General features: G+C 42.9%; 1 protein-coding gene across 2 annotated transcripts; it reads right to left on the bottom strand.

Moving 5' to 3' along the window:
• Nucleotides 1-719: 719 nt before the first annotated feature.
• Nucleotides 720-17,301, bottom strand: mapk3 (mitogen-activated protein kinase 3). 2 transcript variants are annotated; one of them, XM_071533368.1, is made up of 9 exons: nucleotides 16,926-17,301; nucleotides 15,133-15,315; nucleotides 13,152-13,341; nucleotides 10,454-10,570; nucleotides 10,248-10,362; nucleotides 8,504-8,635; nucleotides 6,529-6,641; nucleotides 4,862-4,990; nucleotides 720-3,427 (listed from the first exon to the last, which is right to left on the bottom strand). In XM_071533368.1, exons 1-8 carry the CDS (start codon nucleotides 17,132-17,134, stop codon nucleotides 4,871-4,873), a joined length of 1,179 nt encoding a protein of 392 aa, XP_071389469.1. In that variant the 5' UTR covers nucleotides 17,135-17,301; the 3' UTR covers nucleotides 720-3,427; nucleotides 4,862-4,870. The 2 variants fall into 2 exon arrangements, with proteins under 2 accessions (XP_071389469.1, XP_071389470.1); XM_071533369.1 differs by having other exon boundaries at nucleotides 16,931-17,301.
• Between the last annotated feature and the right edge of the window lie 680 nt (nucleotides 17,302-17,981).

Below are 17,981 nucleotides of genomic sequence, written 5' to 3'. Positions count from 1 at the left end.
ACAGTCGACTTGTACGAAAAGTGATATAGCCGAGCAAGCAGGGTACGAGACAGGGAGGGAAAGACGTTGACAAAACTACGAGGAACCAAAAAAAAAAAAATCATAAACAAAACAAAACAAAAAAAAATCTCCAAGGGGACAGAGCGTGGCTGGAAAGGCAAAGTGCAGGTGCGCTGATTGAGTCACATCACTGGAACGAGTCTCCTGCCTGTACGACTGGCTGCTGCCACCGGAGCTCCCTCCCTCCCTGCCGGTCTGAGCCGTGATTTAGGTGAAGAAATGATTTCTGAGGGAGGAGGAGCCAGCAAGAACAGGGAAATCAGATCTAACCGAGTGGCAGCAAAGTCAGTGATATGGTTTAGAAAGTCTCGACCAATCCCATTTGGGGGGGGGGGAGCAGAAGGGGCGGGTCAATGAGACATTTTGGGGGAGGGGAGGGGCAGCCCTTTGAGTAAAGCGTGGTGAGTGTTGGGAAGGAGGGGAAATGAATGAATGAAGATCACCACATGCACCGATTTCAAGTCTGGTTCACTCATCGCCCCATGGAGGAATAAGTGCGGATTAGAAAACACTTAAACCGATCCTTGGATGGGCTAACTAGGTGTTACAGAGTGGTGGCTATGGCTTTTGAGGGGCAGAAGCCTGACGATGGCTCGGTGGAATGGTTAAAGCCCGCGACGTAAAACAATCAACGATTTTGCTGTGAGGGGGCAAGGCTAGTGATCAGTTTAGGCCTGGTCTCTGTGCAACAGGCAAAATTAGTGTAGACCAAGTTACTGATCTGGACCTGGCTTTCACCAAGCAGCGATCAGTACAGTCACATCCAGAAAAGAGAGAGGAGAGCAATGAGATGAGAGGGCAAACACAGACTAACCAGTGACAAGAAGAACAAACATGGACCCAAAAAAAAAAAAAAAAGCACTGTAGCCCGTGCACACACAGCAACATGATTAGCCACGTCTGAGAAACAAGGAATCAGCCCCACCGTTAGCACAAACACAGCGAGCCAGGCGCCCACACTACATCCCGATCCTCTAGTGAATACTTCACCCGAGCACAATGTCACCTTTTAAAAGACAACCATCCAGTACATAAACAAAAACCCTAAGTTCCCAGGCAGCCAAGAAAACACAGACGTAAAGGGAAAAGAGGAGGGGGAGGAGTTTCACAGGGAATAGGAGGGCAAAAGGAAAAGGAACAACAAATGGGCAGAGAGGTGCAAACTGGGATATATACAACCTTTAAGTGATGATGGTTTGGCTGTGCACTGAGCAGTATGGCGCCGAGTAGGAATATCTGTACAGCAGCGCAGCACAATGGGTTTAACTACTACTGTGTGATACAGCTGATTAATCAGTGAATTTCACACTTTCTCTAGCGGTGGAGGCTCGCCACTGCTGGATGAATACTGAGGAGCGGGCTTGGTTTTTAAAGAAATTCAGGTCATTTACGAGTCAATGGGCCAATACGATCTGAATGTAACAATACTTGTGGAAATTAGCACTTGTTCTTTTCTAGACTGCATGCAATTACGCCATTCACGCACACCCGACCTCATCTACTGCGAAACGTATTGTAAATTGCTCCGGATAAGAGCCTCAGCTAAACGCCTTCACTGTGAATTTGGCCCTGCATTTCCACCCTAGTCTGTAAAAATGTTCTGGGTCAAATAGTGGGAGATAAGAACCACAGCTTGTGCAAGACAGCTGCTAATAGCATGGTGGGATGGAAAGGCTAACGCTGGGACAATCCCCATGTCAACTAGGCCCCATTTTCCAGGAACCATGTTCTCTGCAAAGATGGACGCAGAGCATAATTCAATAACTGTTTCCCAGAGAAGCGCATAGGTTTTTACTACGACACTGGATCAGTTATTTGATGTTCATTACATTTAATGGAACAGGGATCTTACAGGCCAAAACACAACCTGCCAGTTGTTTGTGATGTAGGCGATACAATCAACCTCTGTGTATGAGGTCATACCAGCGTCTCGCATCTGACTGTGTTTTGGCAATGTTCCCTCTTCATTTCTGTAGTCTCTACAATTACATGTAGCAAAAGGTCTTATGATGAATAATTTGAGTCAGATAAATGTTGATCATCAATTGAGAGATTTCTCATGTGTCAAATAGTGGGGGAAGCAAAAGCCTCTATGATTTCTATGTCTGCTGTAGTCTGCCCCAGACCATTCAAAATCTGTGGCTGGTTTTTAAAGGGCTGAGTTGAGGATTACAGGAAAAAAAACAAAACCGTTTCCAATGGTCTTTACATGGCACAGAGCATGAAGCTTCTGGAAAATGGGGCACAGGTGTCGCTGTTGTGATGCCTCACCTACATGAACAGACAATAATGGATATTGTGGATATTCTCTGCCATTTGCTTCTACCTGATTTGTTCCATCTATGTAGCGCCTCCTGAATATGACCAATCTCCCCCAGATGAAGGAAGAGTTGAGTTTGTCTGCCCTTGGTATGAGTTTAAAGTCAAGAAATGTGTTTAAGGTAGAATACAAAAACGACAGCCATTCCATGGTTGCTCCCCAGCCAAATTCCTTGCTTCTCTCTGCCACTTTGGTAAATTTCAGGAATGCATGCATTCACATGAACATCATACATAATTTTTTTTTTTTTAGAAAAAAAAAAAAGAGCAACAACAAAGAAATATATAAATCTGCCAACATGCCTGTAAAAACATTGAATGTTTGTCTCAAAATCAAGTGTTCAAAAATGATTTGCAAATATAAACCCCAAAACATACAAATACGACTCTTAACTGATCAGAAACGCTCAAATAACGGTGTACAAACAAAAACCGCGACAAGCACACTCAAAGAAAAAACAAAAAACACTTTTATATATTTGTATATACATACACACACCCAATTAGCGCCCCCATCCTCCTATCCCTCTATTTTTCCAGGCTCTAAATTCCAAGGAGCAAGACAAGAGAGTTATGGTGTTGGTTAATACAGTAGTATATGTTTATATGCTGTGACTAGTGAGGGGGAGAGCAACCGAAGAGTGGGGGGAGAGGGGAGAACTGACATACGGTGCAGGAACGGGTGCGGAGGGGGTGGAAACGTTTGGTCGGGATATGAGAGGGGCCGTGGGTTCAGTGGGACAGGAAAAAACAAAAGAAGAAGAAAACATGCGCAGTGAGAGGAGGGGGGGGGAGAGTCCAACGTGTTGGACAAGACTGAAACAGCATGAGTACAACAGACCCCACCACCCCGCCCAACCACGGAAATCAAAGTTAAACTTAGCTCTCTTGCAGTAGAAATGGAAAGATAAGCAGTTAAATGTTCATATTTCTTGGTTTCTCTTTTTGTTGGTTTCTTGAAGATGCAATTTTTTTTTTTGTTATATCATGTCGTTTTGGAGTCTTCTTGTTCCGAGCCTCTGTGTGGCTTTGTCACTCTTCTTTAGAGCTGAAAGGTGTGAAAAGAGAGAAAAGAAAAATACACTTAAGAGTGTGTGGAAGTTTGTGTGTCTGTGATCTTCATATCTATTACTAGTTCAAAGTGGGACTTTTGGAGTCTAGAAGAGTCTGGAAGAGACCCAGATTACTGACTCTAACTAGAAGGCACTTGGAGAGACACATAGGCAATAGTTTTATTATAACATATGAAGACGATATCCTTAATGTTTAAGCAAGACTATTTCTGTGTACGGCAGATCTCAATTACAAGCACAGTGCAACCTTTGAGTTAATGTTAACTAAAGTGCACTAGTGGTAACAATAAGTTTAGTTTCAGTTTCTATCACCTGGCATGAAGAGGATGATGTGATGGCATCATTCACATTTCTTTTTGAGCCTGATCAATCGCTTCAATAATTGGTTGAATAATTGATTACCAAAATAATTGTTTGTTACAGCCCTATTAGCATCTATGTTGAAATATTACTTTTTCTGTTCAATAGCTCATCCCAGATCTTGTTTCTGCCAATTACAACACTCAGCACTTGCAGTATATGTTCAAGTGTTCCCAGCTGTTTGAACACATGTATGAATGGCATGTGCTCCAGTGACATCTAGTGGTCTCAAATAAAAAAATAAAACATCTATTCAGAGCTCTTGCAGTTCAAAGATAACATATCAGACATCAGATGCCATTGGCCTTGCTGATGCAAATCCCAAACTCCAACCAGGCCTAAAAACCAACCGCTTCATGAAAGTATCAATGTGTTAAAAACTTCACCAACAATGTAGAAGAATTATGCTGCTTAAGGGCTATTCCATACCTGCTGTGTCCCTGGAGCTGCAATAGTACACAAGAGTAAAAGAACACAAATGCGGTTGACGGCAACTGTCCACTACTTTATGTATGTATAGCTCCTAATCTCCACTCTGCCTGTGCGCTCTCATCTGTGCCTACGCAGAGCTGGGTTACCACGGTATCACCTACTGGCAGACACGCACTTTACACATGGACAAAATTAAGGATGCGAGGTGTTATCAAGCGTATTTGTTTAGGAAAAACAGATATCAACTGCGTCAACTTCGAGTGACTGTACAGAGAAATTAACAGCAGGAGTCTGTGTTGGTGCGGTTCAACTGGTGGGGCAGAAGTATGATAACATCAAATCTAATTTTCCATCAAACTGCTGTTCTGTCAGATCATTTGAAATGATTTTGAACACCACCATAAATAAAAGCCAGTATGCATGTGTGAGAACGAGATTAAGTTCCGAGTTGGGACTATATACATATTCAGTTGTCTGTTTTTTGATTCTTCAGGGGTAGGACTTGATTTGGACAATGAGTGTTTCATCTACATAACGGTGAGACCCCAAAAAACTGCTCAACTCTCAGCTGCTTTGCTCTGACTGTATGCCGGGGTGTTTGGATGTGAGGAATGTACCTGTGTGTCTCAGGAGCCCTGGTAGTTGTCCTGGAAACGTGCCGTTTCCTCGTAGATCAGCTCCTTCAGCTTCTCCTTGGGAAGGTCATCCAGTTCCATGCTGAAAGTGAAGGGCTCCTCCGCTACCGGCTGCGCACACACACACACACACACACACACACACACTTCAACAACTTGCAACTAAGGCTGAAAGTTGTTTGCTTGGAATATTGCGTTAAAAACACTGCCACTGCGGTGAAAGAGTGCAGTGTGCTGACTATTTACTCCCAGCACTGTTGTGATGTCCTGCACACCACTATTAAAGTTGGGAGTGGCGGCCGCCTTCAAACAAGCAGCAGCAGTTTATGCTTTGGAAGTAGCGTTTTGATTAAGTCAGGAATTAGGGCTCCTGCTGCCAAAGACAAAAGGCTGGAGAAGTTTGTCTGGTTTATGAAGCCAAACGGCCCACTAGAATGTTCAGAATGTGATCAGGACAAAATAAAACATGTAAAATGGGAGAACACAGAATTAAAGGAAGTTGTGCGCCCAAAAAACCTAGTGCTTGTGTAACCTCCGTTCTGATGGACATGTTGAATCACTCGACTGAAAGAACCTAAAATCTTGATTTTAGATTGTTGTGGTTTTGGGGGGAAATCAATCAATGGCAGAAAATCATCTGTATGTTCTGGAAGGCGTCTTGCTACTACTAAAAAAGATAGCCATCTTAAACTCCTGAACTTTAGCAGCCCTTCAGTCAGTCACCACCAGTTGTTTGAAGTGTTACAACCACAGAGCTGTTCAAAGTGCAGCGCTGTGGCTTTTACACTCACAGAACTGGAACGTCAATTCAAATTTTGTGTTCACAGCCCTTCACTAGCAGTCAAATGACCCTACTGTATACACTGACTGATGTAGCTGCTACACAAACACCTCTACATTATTTTTCCTCAAGTCAATCTTTGATTTCATATAAAAACATATGTGGTGTGGCTTTAGCAGTAGCAGATTGGCTGGGCCTTCAAAAATTTAAAACATGAACCCTTTAAAAAAAAACAAAAAAACAAACATATTATACTGATTACTAACCAAGCCCCATCTTACGGTGTTATAGTAGCTTCCACACTGGTTTTTGTCTTGGCAAAACTTGGCAATAGCAAGCTGTGTATCCACCCTGTCCACCAGCACGTCTTGAAATCATTTTTCTCAAAAATTGCTTGCAAGTTATTCAATTGACTTCCATGACCTGAATGAATAAGTCATAAATCTGCCTGAGAGGACTTGGTTAGAAATCAATAAAAGAAAAAGCTTCTATATCTAAAAATCCAACACCTTAACTTTAACCAAAGGGTAAAAGTGGCTCAGTGGTTAGCACTGTTGCCTCACAGCAAGAAGGTCCTGGGTTCGAACCCCGGCCCCAGGTCCTTTCTGTGTGGAGTTTGCATGTTCTCCCTGTGTTTGTGTGGGTTTCCGCCGGGTGCTCCGGTTTCCTCCCATGTATGTCAGGGTTAATACTCCTGTCAGTGTCCCTGACCAAGGCAAAAAGTACTGGAGTTGGTCCCTGTACTGCGGCTGCCCACTGCTCCTAGTGTGTGTATAGGATGGGTCAAATGCAGAGGACAAATTTCCCCACGGGGATAATAAAGTATACAAATACAGTAAATAAAATAAAGATGTGTGTGTGTGTGTACCTCATCTGTGGGATCGTAGTACTGCTCCAGGTAAGGGTGAGCCAGGGCCTCCTCGACGCTGATGCGCTTGATGGGGTTAAAGGTCAACATGCGGCCTAGCAGGTCCAGAGCCGCTGTAGATAAATCAAGAGTAATGAGGAGGAATAGTGAGAGGAAGAGGAATTCAGTCAGGAGAGGAATTCAGTCAGTTTTACGTCACGAGGCTGCGCAGAAACTCAAGACTACTTTTCTTGTTTTGATGAATTCCAAAACCGCTCCACCAGCAGTTTGAGATAAAAAAATAAGTTAACTTAGATTATTTGAGCTTTTCAATTTATTTTATTATCAAATAGTGTTTATTAAAACACTCATAGGAATGTCATTAGAGGGGCTGCAGGGTTCAACAATGAAGATTGCCCGATGGCTTGGGGCCAGTAACCACAATGACTTGGCCAGGTGACTCGTCAGGCAGCGGACCAACTGGGCCACTGTCCCGAGAAAGTTTGTGGTCCTACTATTTTGTTTGCATCTGTGTTGTTTCACTGGCCCACTCTTCTCACTGTTGTGCTTTTCCTGACCAATTGTCTGACTCAGTGCCACCTCAGTTAGTCAGTGAGTTGTGTGGAGCTGAATGGTGCCGGGGACGTCAAGTTACAAAGCTACAAGTAAAAGTCCTTTGTTTTCGTTGTGGAAGCAACAGTTTCCTTGGGTTGATGAATCAATCCTGCATTGTTTGTCAGCAATTTCTGAGTAAGGTGGATCAAGCTGACACACACATGAATCAAACAACAGCCAGCAGCATCGAGCTGGTATGCTGGCAAAGCAGCTACCTGACAACCGCCATCACGTCCAATTAATGTATTAGCCAGATTGATGAATTGTGACACTTAACAGCCGCATGAATTTCCCCACGGGTATACGTTTTTTTCTCATGTTACTGATGGTTACATTTACAGAAAAGCTGGTTCTGATGGCTCATCCATGAATTAGTGCAATAAAGGACAATTTAAACTTTGGAATTTTAAACAGTTATTTAAATTCCTGTGCCAGAGATCGACAATGTTTTTGCAATTTCTTGGTCGCCGATAGAGGTCGATGAGAGTCATAAGATACTCAACGCCCCTTTTAATGTATGAAAAAGTGGTTATTTGCATCTTGCCCCCTGTGCTACTTGGGTTAGTAGAAGTCTGGCCTACTGGCCCAACTGGGCAAGTGGAAAAAATTCTCAATGTTGAACTGAGCTGTTGTGTCTATTCACACTGATCCAATCAGGAACAGCTTCAACTGGAGCAGAACATTCCTTTGTCCTGTCGGTTCATGTTCAGAGCCACTAGTGGGCCTGTTGGGACGACTCAACATCGGCATCTGCTGGCTACTGTGCGCTATGACCAATAAGGAACTGTGATGGAGCTGGTGCAGCTACTGAGCACCTTCAGCCTGCAGTTGATTCTCCATGGCAGTTGTTCCTTTTTACCAACTGCCATCCTACTACAGACTTCTTCCCGCTGCAGCGGCATCAGCCAAACCGGAGGCAATACATGTTTCTGGACACATTACAATTAGTTTGTATCTTCTTTCAGTAACCATAGTAATGTAAATACCCAATTCTGCACACATGCACTTTTGGTCACATTTCTACGCCCATCTGTAAATCAGGTAAGATAAAGAGCCAACGATACACATTTGCAGATTCCGCGTATATGCTCTTGCTCCAGTCTGTAAATGGAAATCTATAAAACATATATGAATTAGGTAACATGATGGACATTGTACCCATAATCTTAATAATATCTAAAATAATATTTTCCATTTATTGAACGGTATCTGAATCCTACTCTTTTCCTGCTATTAACCCATTTCCCCCATGAGGACCAATAAAGTTTCATCTTATCAGGGGAGCTACACAGTGGACTAGACAGTGAAATAGGTCTTGCTTGCTACACGCTAGCAGAATACGGATTCCACATCTACAGATGAATAAAGCGTGTCCCCATACCCTTGGAATCAGCCTTGGGGAAGAGCTTGTCCCAGGGGATCTTGGGTTTCTCCGGCAGGGACTGCAGGTAGTTCCGGGCCTTCATGTTGATGATGCAGTTCAGGTCTTCTTGAGATGGAGAGCCCAAGATGCCTGCAAAGGGGGGGAAAATGCATATGAAATGGCCTGAACACCTTTCAGTAGGGCAATTCAACTGGTGGCCCGGGTCAATTTTTATTAGTCCCTTGATTCTGAGCAATCTGATCTGTTTATTTATCCGATAAAATGTATAATTCAGCCAGAATTAGCCGTGTGTAATGTTCCACCGCCAGAGTAGATTTTTCCTATTTATTGCGCCCTATGAACACTATCAGCCAAGGCACTCACAACCACTAGTGTTCGTGTCTAACACTCAAGCGCCTGCCTGTTCTCACCCTCCCCAGTCCTCTCCTCTCCAAAGCTGCAGTGTAGCAGCATCACCGACTAGCTAGATTAGAAACTGAAGCGGCCTGTGAAATGTCCCTCTCTATTCTAAACGGAAAAATTGCTAATTCTTTCGATGCATTGAGTTGACTACAACTCATTAAGTGCAAAACTTTTCTTTGTTTCTCTAATGTTGTATGTGTGACAAGTCCCAGCTTCTTAACTAACTTTCTAATAGGCCACATATCTGGAAAACACTGACATATTTCTCCTCCAATAAGAAATGACACAGAGCTTGTGGAAAACTTGCATGAACTCCATCATAACAATTGTTCCTCTCTCACTAGTAAGCTTCATCACATTTAACTCTGCTGACTCTGCTCCTCTGGTAAGATCGAAACTGTCTTTTCCCCCCAGTTATAGCTGCTGTTCCAAGCATCTACAAAAGTAGAATTACTTGGTAGTGTGCAGTTTACTTTTCTGCGAAATACAGGAAGGCAACAGATGTGTGGAAATGGAGAGACACCGAGTTACCATGCACAAGGGATCATTAGACAAACGACTGAGAAAAGGAACAAGGAAGTGGATATAAATAGCTGAGTCACATTAGCCTGCTATATGAGCCACATTAGCTAACCACAGCGTGTGCACTTCAGAATCTACTTTGCCCATTTAAAAAGATAAAGTATTTGCATGCCAACCATGTGGTTTATATTCATGTGCAAGTGCAAAAATAAATAACTGCAAGTAGAAAATGCATGGCCCTCTATCATAACCTGGATGAGTTGAAAACAACACGCACACCACTTGCTTTGTCTCTTTTTGTGGTGCAGGGAATCAATTGCCCCGAAAATCCAGTTCCAAAGAAAAAAAGTCAGTTCCCGCACACACTTATCACCTCTGCATTGATTTATTTAAAAAGAGTCAACGTTTCGGTCACAAGGACCTTTTTCAAGACCTCTATCATAACCTGACATCCCACCTAAAGTAGTTAAAAAGCTCTGCTTCACAGGACTTGTGCCAGTTATTGATAGCTTTAGCTGAAAATTCAATATAAATACATTAAATTCAAAATGATACTCTTATGTAAATATATATAAATGAATAGAAAGCCCACAAATAAGGAGAATACATAGTTTTGAAGCTTTTTAAATGGCAAAACGAAATATGATTATGGTATAGGTACATCTTTTTGCAATGCTCAGCCCTACCTTGTGCTGGAAAACATGAATCCACAGTTATAATAGGTTTGCTCTGAAGTAAATGCAGTAGATTTGCAGTGAAGACTAAGTCAAATAGTCTTGGTTAGTGTTGGGAAAGGAGTGAGATCTTTGCAGCTCACCCAGTATGTGGTTGAGCTGGTCCAGGTAGTGTTTCCCGGGGAAGATGGGCCTGTTGGACAACATCTCAGCCAGGATGCAGCCCACTGACCAGATGTCAATGGACTTGGAGTAGCCCTGAGACACACACACACACACACAGTCAACAGACTAAAATAACATCCAGTCAGATATGTAAACTGACTCTCATCATTACACCTGCACCTACCTTTGAGTTGAGCATGATTTCTGGGGCCCTGTACCAACGCGTAGCCACATATTCAGTCAAGAAACCTGTGTGGTCGTGCTCGGGGTCGGCTATCCGCGCCAGGCCAAAGTCACAGATCTGACGACAACACAAAGGTTAGAGGTCAGGGACGTCGGTCTCACAGCTAGTCATGCTTTGTGTGAGACATCTAAATCAGGCAGCCGCACCCCATGGACTTTCTCTGGAACCGTAATCTGGCAAGGATTTGAGAGCTGGTAAGACTGTCAGCGTTATCTGTTCTTTGAACTATTCATGTCAGTAGCCTCAGAGGCTCTGCAGGTCCACCAGTTCCCCATTTCATTTTTATGCTACTCTCTACAACCTGTTGCTACACCTCATGGTCCCACAAATACTCCTCTTTGTTGGTTTAGCATAAAACAAAAAAAAACAAAAAAAAAGGAACAGAACAGAAAAAGTATCTACTTTTTATTAATGTTGTTAATATTTCTTGCAGCAGTGCCAGTGGTGGAGAGGTGCAACAAGTGACCAACAACACAACAGGAAGAGCACATTAGAGATGAATAATTTATTAAGATCGTTAAGGTAAAACTATTCATAACCGTTTGTCTGCATTCCCCTCACAGACTTCTGGAGACTCAAGGATATGGAGGTGGCAACAGAAACCCCTAGTTACTACAAGGTAGGGACGTGCACAACTCTAGATTTTTCAACTTTTGTTTTTTTCCTCCATTATTGTCATCTTTTTATCTTGTGGTGCTTACTTGTTTGTATTTTATTCACATTCTAAGTAAAGCTATCCGACCCGTGGAAGGGATTTAATTTGGATTTATGCAAAGGAACGCTTTTTTTCCTGAAATGGAATGTATTAGAAAGCCATAGCACATGTTGCCTCTGTTCTTTACCCAGCACACATGATTTACTAATCCAGGGATTGATGATTAGCTGCCTACAATTCACAAATGTGCTCTGGACCTGGGCAACATGGTAAAGAATAGGCCACTTTGTTACAGTTATACATTTCTACCAAAAAGCCAAGTGTTATAATTTACCTCTTTGTTATATCCACTTTCCCTCAAACAGCCTCGTCTACATCTACTTCAGTTTGTGATTTCCTACGATTCCCAGAATGCCTTTCAACAACCCCCGAGAACGGGCGTGAACTCGTTCCATTTAGCTGTGGGTTGTACCTTTGTAAAGCTGTATATTGGATGTTCTGTGGATGTATTTTCTCATATATTGCAACCAGTGGATATAAATTGTTCTTCCTTTTCCAGTAATCACAAATAAATTCATCAAAGTGCTTTTACTTGTTTGCTTTTCAAGTTATTATAGGTTGAAAAACAAATATCCACTGAATATCCAATATCAAGCAAACTTCACACACTGCAGGTGGAGAGAGCAACAGTGATACCGCTAGCTGTCGTTGCCAGTCAAGAAGTCGCACCCCGTGTGCAAACACAACATGTCTTGCAGCTGCATTGCATTCTGGACCCTTGATGCTTCTGTCAGTAGAGAAACTGGCATCTCTGCCGCTTCTATGATGGATTTCTATTGGTGCAATTATTAAGCGGCAGTGAAGCCCTTGGTCTTTGAGTCTGAGGGTCTGACACCAAAACCTGATGTTTACCGTTTTTTAGAGAAAAATACAAACAACAAAATGAACCCAGGAATGCAAGTTATATCACCAATAACTGTTTTAAACAGCATTTGTGTTTTAGGGTGGATTTTTCTCATTTGTTCCCTTAGTCACTGCCTTGATTAACGGACAAAACTACAGAAATCCTGCACATTCTATTGTGGACTGGCATTTTTTTTTTACTGCATTGTATGTCTATGAGTTACTTGTCATTGCCTACTTTTTGTCGTTGCTGTGTATGATGAATTGTATGTTTCTATACCTGCCTGCAAATAAATTGCCATCTGGTATTAAAATAAAGAACTGAACTGAACTGGAGCTGCTCCACATACAATGAATGGCAGACTGAACTCACAGAAGGTTATTTGAGCTTTGACACCCAAATCAGTACAATGAGAAAAAAAATAACTTTTCCACGAAAAACACCCTGGATAATATCAGTCACATTTTCTTTCTTTGTCAGTTGACTCAGTGTTGTGGCATTACAAATTAGAAGGCAGGTCAAACCTTGTTGTCTTCTTCCTGCTTACGGGAGACAGTAGTGAATGCTGGCTAGTTAAAGGCATACTGATAGCATATTCAATGCTGAAAGTCTGTATTATTTAAAGACTGACAGCCTGGCTTCCTCTGCAGGTCCTTGCCATGCAGAGGAAGGGCTCCGGGTCGATCCAGCACCCATATACAACATTCCTGAGATTCTTTTTCAATCTTGTTGCGAGCTGATGTAATTTGCCAGTCGGGCCACAGTTTAAATAAACATACGGTTCTTTCCATCCCTTTTTGTCATACATGTTTTGGGCTTTCCTCATTGGAAATAAGCATTTGACTTTATATAGCGTATTCATGTACAGTGTGCATGTTGGACATATTGTGTGTACACAATATTGATACAGATAACACGGACATTTGATACTCTTGTAGGTGTCTGTAAAATTAGTCAATCACAAAAAAATAAACTTAAAAACCCATTTAAAAACCCACTTTAACAACCTTAAAAACCCACCCAATTGTTGCCATTGCAATGGTGGTGTGTGTGTGTGTGTGTTTGGAGGCGGAGCTGACCTTGAGGTCGCAGGTGGTGTTGATGAGCAGGTTGGAGGGCTTGAGGTCACGGTGCAACACGTTGGCTGAGTGGATGTACTTGAGGCCTCGCAGGATCTGGTAGAGGAAATAGCAGATGTGGTCGTTGCTCAGCTTCTGGCTCTTCAGCAGCTTGTACAGGTCCGTCTCCATCAGAGTCTGCACAATGTAGCTGGACGGGGGGGGGGGGGGCTGGTCAAGGAGGACAACAGCAGGGCTGGGTCTACCCACTGACACTAACAGGACATCAGGTGAAATGTGACCTACGTCTGCATAATATTCTAATTACTCTTTTTGGTCTACTGGTATTCTCATACTCATGACTAGGAGGTGGGGCCGCACAATTAATCATATAATCAAATATCTTGCCATTATTTTACACAATTTATAAATCATAGAATACTGGCATATCAGCAATATTGAAACATTTCATTTAGAATTAGCTGAAAATAGTCAAGGTGGTGAAATAAGTGCAGTCCAGAAATGTTGGCAAAAATTGCCATGGGTGTGACTGGTCCTTCTTTCAGTCATCAGATCAAAACATATTGGATCTCACACACACACACATCAAGCAGATGTAAAAATTAATGAATGTTCATTGATTAGTTTTTATATCATGAACCCTGAAATATACAGTTGTGCACGTGCGACGTAGGGCTCCCAAGGCCCGGAATAAATTCCTGTCGACTCTCTTTATCTACCGTCTTTGCTCTTAGCACAGCAATTACAAGAGGCCAGAGCCTACTCACGGCAATAATAATAAATGCCAGTGGACTCTTGCAGTACTGTGAGTGCATACATTTTCAGTATGGGTGGCCCCAGTGGGAGTCGAATCTTCCCAGTCCTGGTAATGTTTGTGCCAGGCTCTACCAGTCGAGCTACACAAGGAATGCAACCCAGAACCTGGCAGTGTCAGAGCCATGCTAACATGTTCTACCTGGATTTGATAACACCCAACCGGTTTTCATCACAAGTTAGCAAAAACAAAACACACTAAAGTGGGGCTAATCAGCAGATAAAACAAAAAAATACGGACACAGTAACTACAACAGCATCACACATTTCCTTTCATTAGACAAAGCAGCTTTTCACTGTCTCACAGGACCATCCCATTAAAAAAAAAAAAACTGCCTGGGCAGCGTTCAGTCAAAGCAACTCCCCAACAGGCCGGGCCAACAATCCACTACTAGCTGCTTTGACAATACTGGACACTGATGTTGCTGAGGCTGAGTCTGAAAGGCACGGGCTTGGTCTGATGAATAATGCGATGATAAGATCAGACAACGTGAATCATAAGTAGTCAGACTTGTCGAATGAATATCAGATAAGCACAGTGATCAGGGTTACGCTGAGGTCACATGGACACTGCTGGGAGGGTTAGGTTGAAAATTGCCCATTACTGAGTAGCTGCTTACATTTGTGATCCTCTGGAATAAAGCAACGTAACTGAATTACTTTTGGATGACGTTGGCTTAAAAATCTGTAGGCAACGCAGTTAAAACAAAAAATTGGAGGTATCCGGTATCTGGTATTTATTTTCCATATGTAGCCAAATTTTTTTTAGCCTGCAGGGATTTCTTCTGCTCCCTGCTAATTGTGCTATTGAACTCTATGCCAAGTCAATCTTGAAGCTCTGTGGCAGGAGCACGGTGATTTAAAGCTGGATTAATAACTCAGACCCTTGTTTGCTTGTTCTTGTTTAACCCCAACATGCTCTCCACCCTGCCTCAGTAACTCAGAGCCAAGTGTAGTCGCAGCTGAAATCTCACAGATACACACTGAAATAAAAAAAAAAAAAGGCTGTAAAAAGACCCTGACTGGAATGATTTTGAACCAATTCTCATATTAAGATTTCATTCAAACTAGATTTTGGGAAAAAGTGACACACCGCACACATGCAAATAAACACCTGCTAATGTACAAATGCTTATCACTTTAAGAACTACAAAGAGCAAAAGGATACACGTCCCTCATGCACTCGATGCGCCGTGCCCTGAGGATGTCGTTGATGCCGATGATGTTCTCATGGTGGAAGCGCAGCAGGATCTTGATTTCCCTCAGTGTGCGCTGGCAGTACGTCTGGTGCTCAAACGGGCTGATTTTCTTGATGGCTACGCGCTGGTTTGTCATGTTGTCCAGGGCAGAGCTGGAAAGGGTGGGAGTGGAAAGGAGCAGAAGAAAGGGCTCAAGTTACATGCTGCACCAGGCGTACACTGATAACGGTATCAGGAATTGGGCTGATACCAGGCTCAAAAAGGGTGTTGCAGACTTTCCCCAACACTGAAATCCAGTGCCAAGAACCACATGACATGTCAAAAACCACACCAACTTCATCTTTGTCTTATTGTTGTGACATGTGTGAGTCTAAGTGTAGGTGCAATGCCAGTGCGGTGTAGGTGTAGAGTAAATAGGTACCATACAGTGTTGAGAGCGGATCGATAGGGTTGTTCTGGGACCCTATAAGTCTCTGTTAAGCTTCCTGGAGGGGTTGGGGGGCCTAATTCAATGGAAAATCTGTGATGGGAGTTGCCCACTTGATAACTCTAAAAACATGCCTACTCTCACCCAGCCATCTTTTGTCTAACATCCAAGCCAGATTTCTACATAGCTGCTCACTCTCAACAGCACAAAAGATAGTTACATCACATCTTAGGTCTTGTGTTCTCCCATTTTACACAAAGTGCAGCTTCAATATTGTACATGGGTTATGGTTAGTTTATATGCCTATATAACATGTGACTCTAATGGGCAAAACAATGAGGCATTAATAGACTGCAATGGATCAACACCTTGTTTACAATTTCATTTTTTTTTGTACAAAAACCTCTGTACACCTGGATTACTATAAACATTCAGTTTGAGGCTAGTGTGAATGATACGATGAAAGCACATTGATTTTCTTTCACTGTACTAACCAATGGATGTTTACAATGACCAAATGCTGCTATAGCCTCATCACAAAACGATGGCAGAAAGGATAGTAATCCACATAACCATCTATTAGAATCTGAAACCCTGTTTAAATGGACGTGTGGGCCTAGTACTCATCCGCACCATTCACTTTCCTTGATACGCAGGGCTGTCACATCTTACCGTGGACGCAGTTCAGTCTAGATGGCAATGACTTGACAGTGATATCAAGTGCAACAGGGTTGCCTAACATGTCCTCACAAAGCTCTAGATCACGTATAGCGATAACAAGGAGAAAAGGCCTTGCCACATCTGACAATTCCCACTTGTATCCTGTGCAGCAGCATTTGCTGCAAGCAGAATTATTAGCGATCAGGAATTGAGTTCAGATTAATCTCATTGGGAGGTTAATGTCAGGCGTGGAAAATGGCTAGAACGATAACTAAGTTGCATTTTGCGGCCAAAAGCAATCTGCACGAGATTTCTCACTAGATAGCAAACCATGTCCTGCGCAATCACTCCCGTTCGAGTTTCCTGTATGTTCTTACAAGCCCCCATAGCCACGCCTGTAGCTAGTAGCAGCTAACAAATAATAACCTGCTAACCACAATACGGACTGGCTTAATCTCGACAATGTTTGTTGGGTGGCCGGTTCGGCAGTTTAGTTAGATGCATATATCGTGCTTGCACTTCACTTACATTGCCAGGGCATTGCTTGTTGGATACAACAGCCAAGGTTAGCTAGCTAACCAAGATTTGCTAACAAACGGCTTACGTTAGCTAGCTATCTTGGTTTCGATACTAGGATAGGCTAATAGAGACGGTCGACGAAGAGAATAAATTTACCAAACCATTCCGTATGCTCCCTCTCCGATATAAGAGAGGTTCGTGTAGCGGGGGCCGACATCAAACATCTGCCCCTTGACGGACTCGGACCCAGTCTTGGTTCCCGCAGCTCCAGTTGCTCCATCATGCGCAACAGTGCCAGCAGCCCCGGCAGCACCGCTATTCGAGCCTGTGGCTCCGACCGCTGCACTGCTGCTCGAATCCGCCATGCTTCGGTCTCCAAATTACTCGTGTTGTGTCGATATCTTTTATTGAGCAACCCGTCGTAGCTCTCAGGCCGATTTTAGGTTTCTTCAACGCTTTAACCAAATGGATTGTTTGGTTGACGGACGAAGGCGACTCAATCAGGGCCCTCTCTACTACTAGAGTGTAAATGGATTTCGTGCGAGAGCGCGGATTTGGTCTCAACACGGAGCGTAAATGCGCGTGCCAAACTACGGTAATACAGGTGCCTTCGTTTTTTACACCAGGGTGACTTGATCGGGCGGAGTCACATCAATTGTGTACAGTTCAACTGAGAAGCACCGCCTATTCAGATTCATTATTAAGCTAAACGCGCGCAACCAATAAAATAAACATGCAGTAACCATGAGTGGGCGTGCCGAAATCTGTTGCATGCTACCAATTATGATAATATAATACTTTCATGGTTATGAGATGACATTTGGCCATGGCATTTTATCGTGATTATTTTTTATTGTTTGAGGATAACTGCCTCTGCCATTATTGCTGCATTGTAAATGTCTCTCTTCTCTCTCTCTTCACTTCCTGGCTCCGGCTGTGTCAGGGTGGTGCGCCCAGAAGAGGGTGTGTTCTTTATATATTTTCAGATTAATTCTCAGGTTCATCAAGGGAGGTATATTTAGCATTTACGTTTTTGTACCTTAACTTGCATCTGGCAGACGCAGATGCAGGTGAATCTGGAGCCTAGATGTACACAAATTAAACTTAGATAGGTCCACGCCCTTTCCACAAGCGACCGATTAGCATGACAACAGTTCAGATATTTAAGATAATACAAAATAATATTTTCAAATGTATGAGATTGGAAGTTTA

Source organism: Centroberyx affinis, unplaced genomic scaffold (assembly GCF_046629955.1).
Source record: "Centroberyx affinis isolate AG114_WGS23_722 - 3 ecotype Tasmania unplaced genomic scaffold, CSIRO-AGI_Caff_v1 ptg002360l_1, whole genome shotgun sequence".
In the NCBI taxonomy this organism is placed as follows: Eukaryota; Metazoa; Chordata; class Actinopteri; order Beryciformes; family Berycidae; genus Centroberyx; species Centroberyx affinis.
Note: the sequence above shows the minus strand (reverse complement) of the source record. Positions and strands in the feature narration are given on the sequence as shown.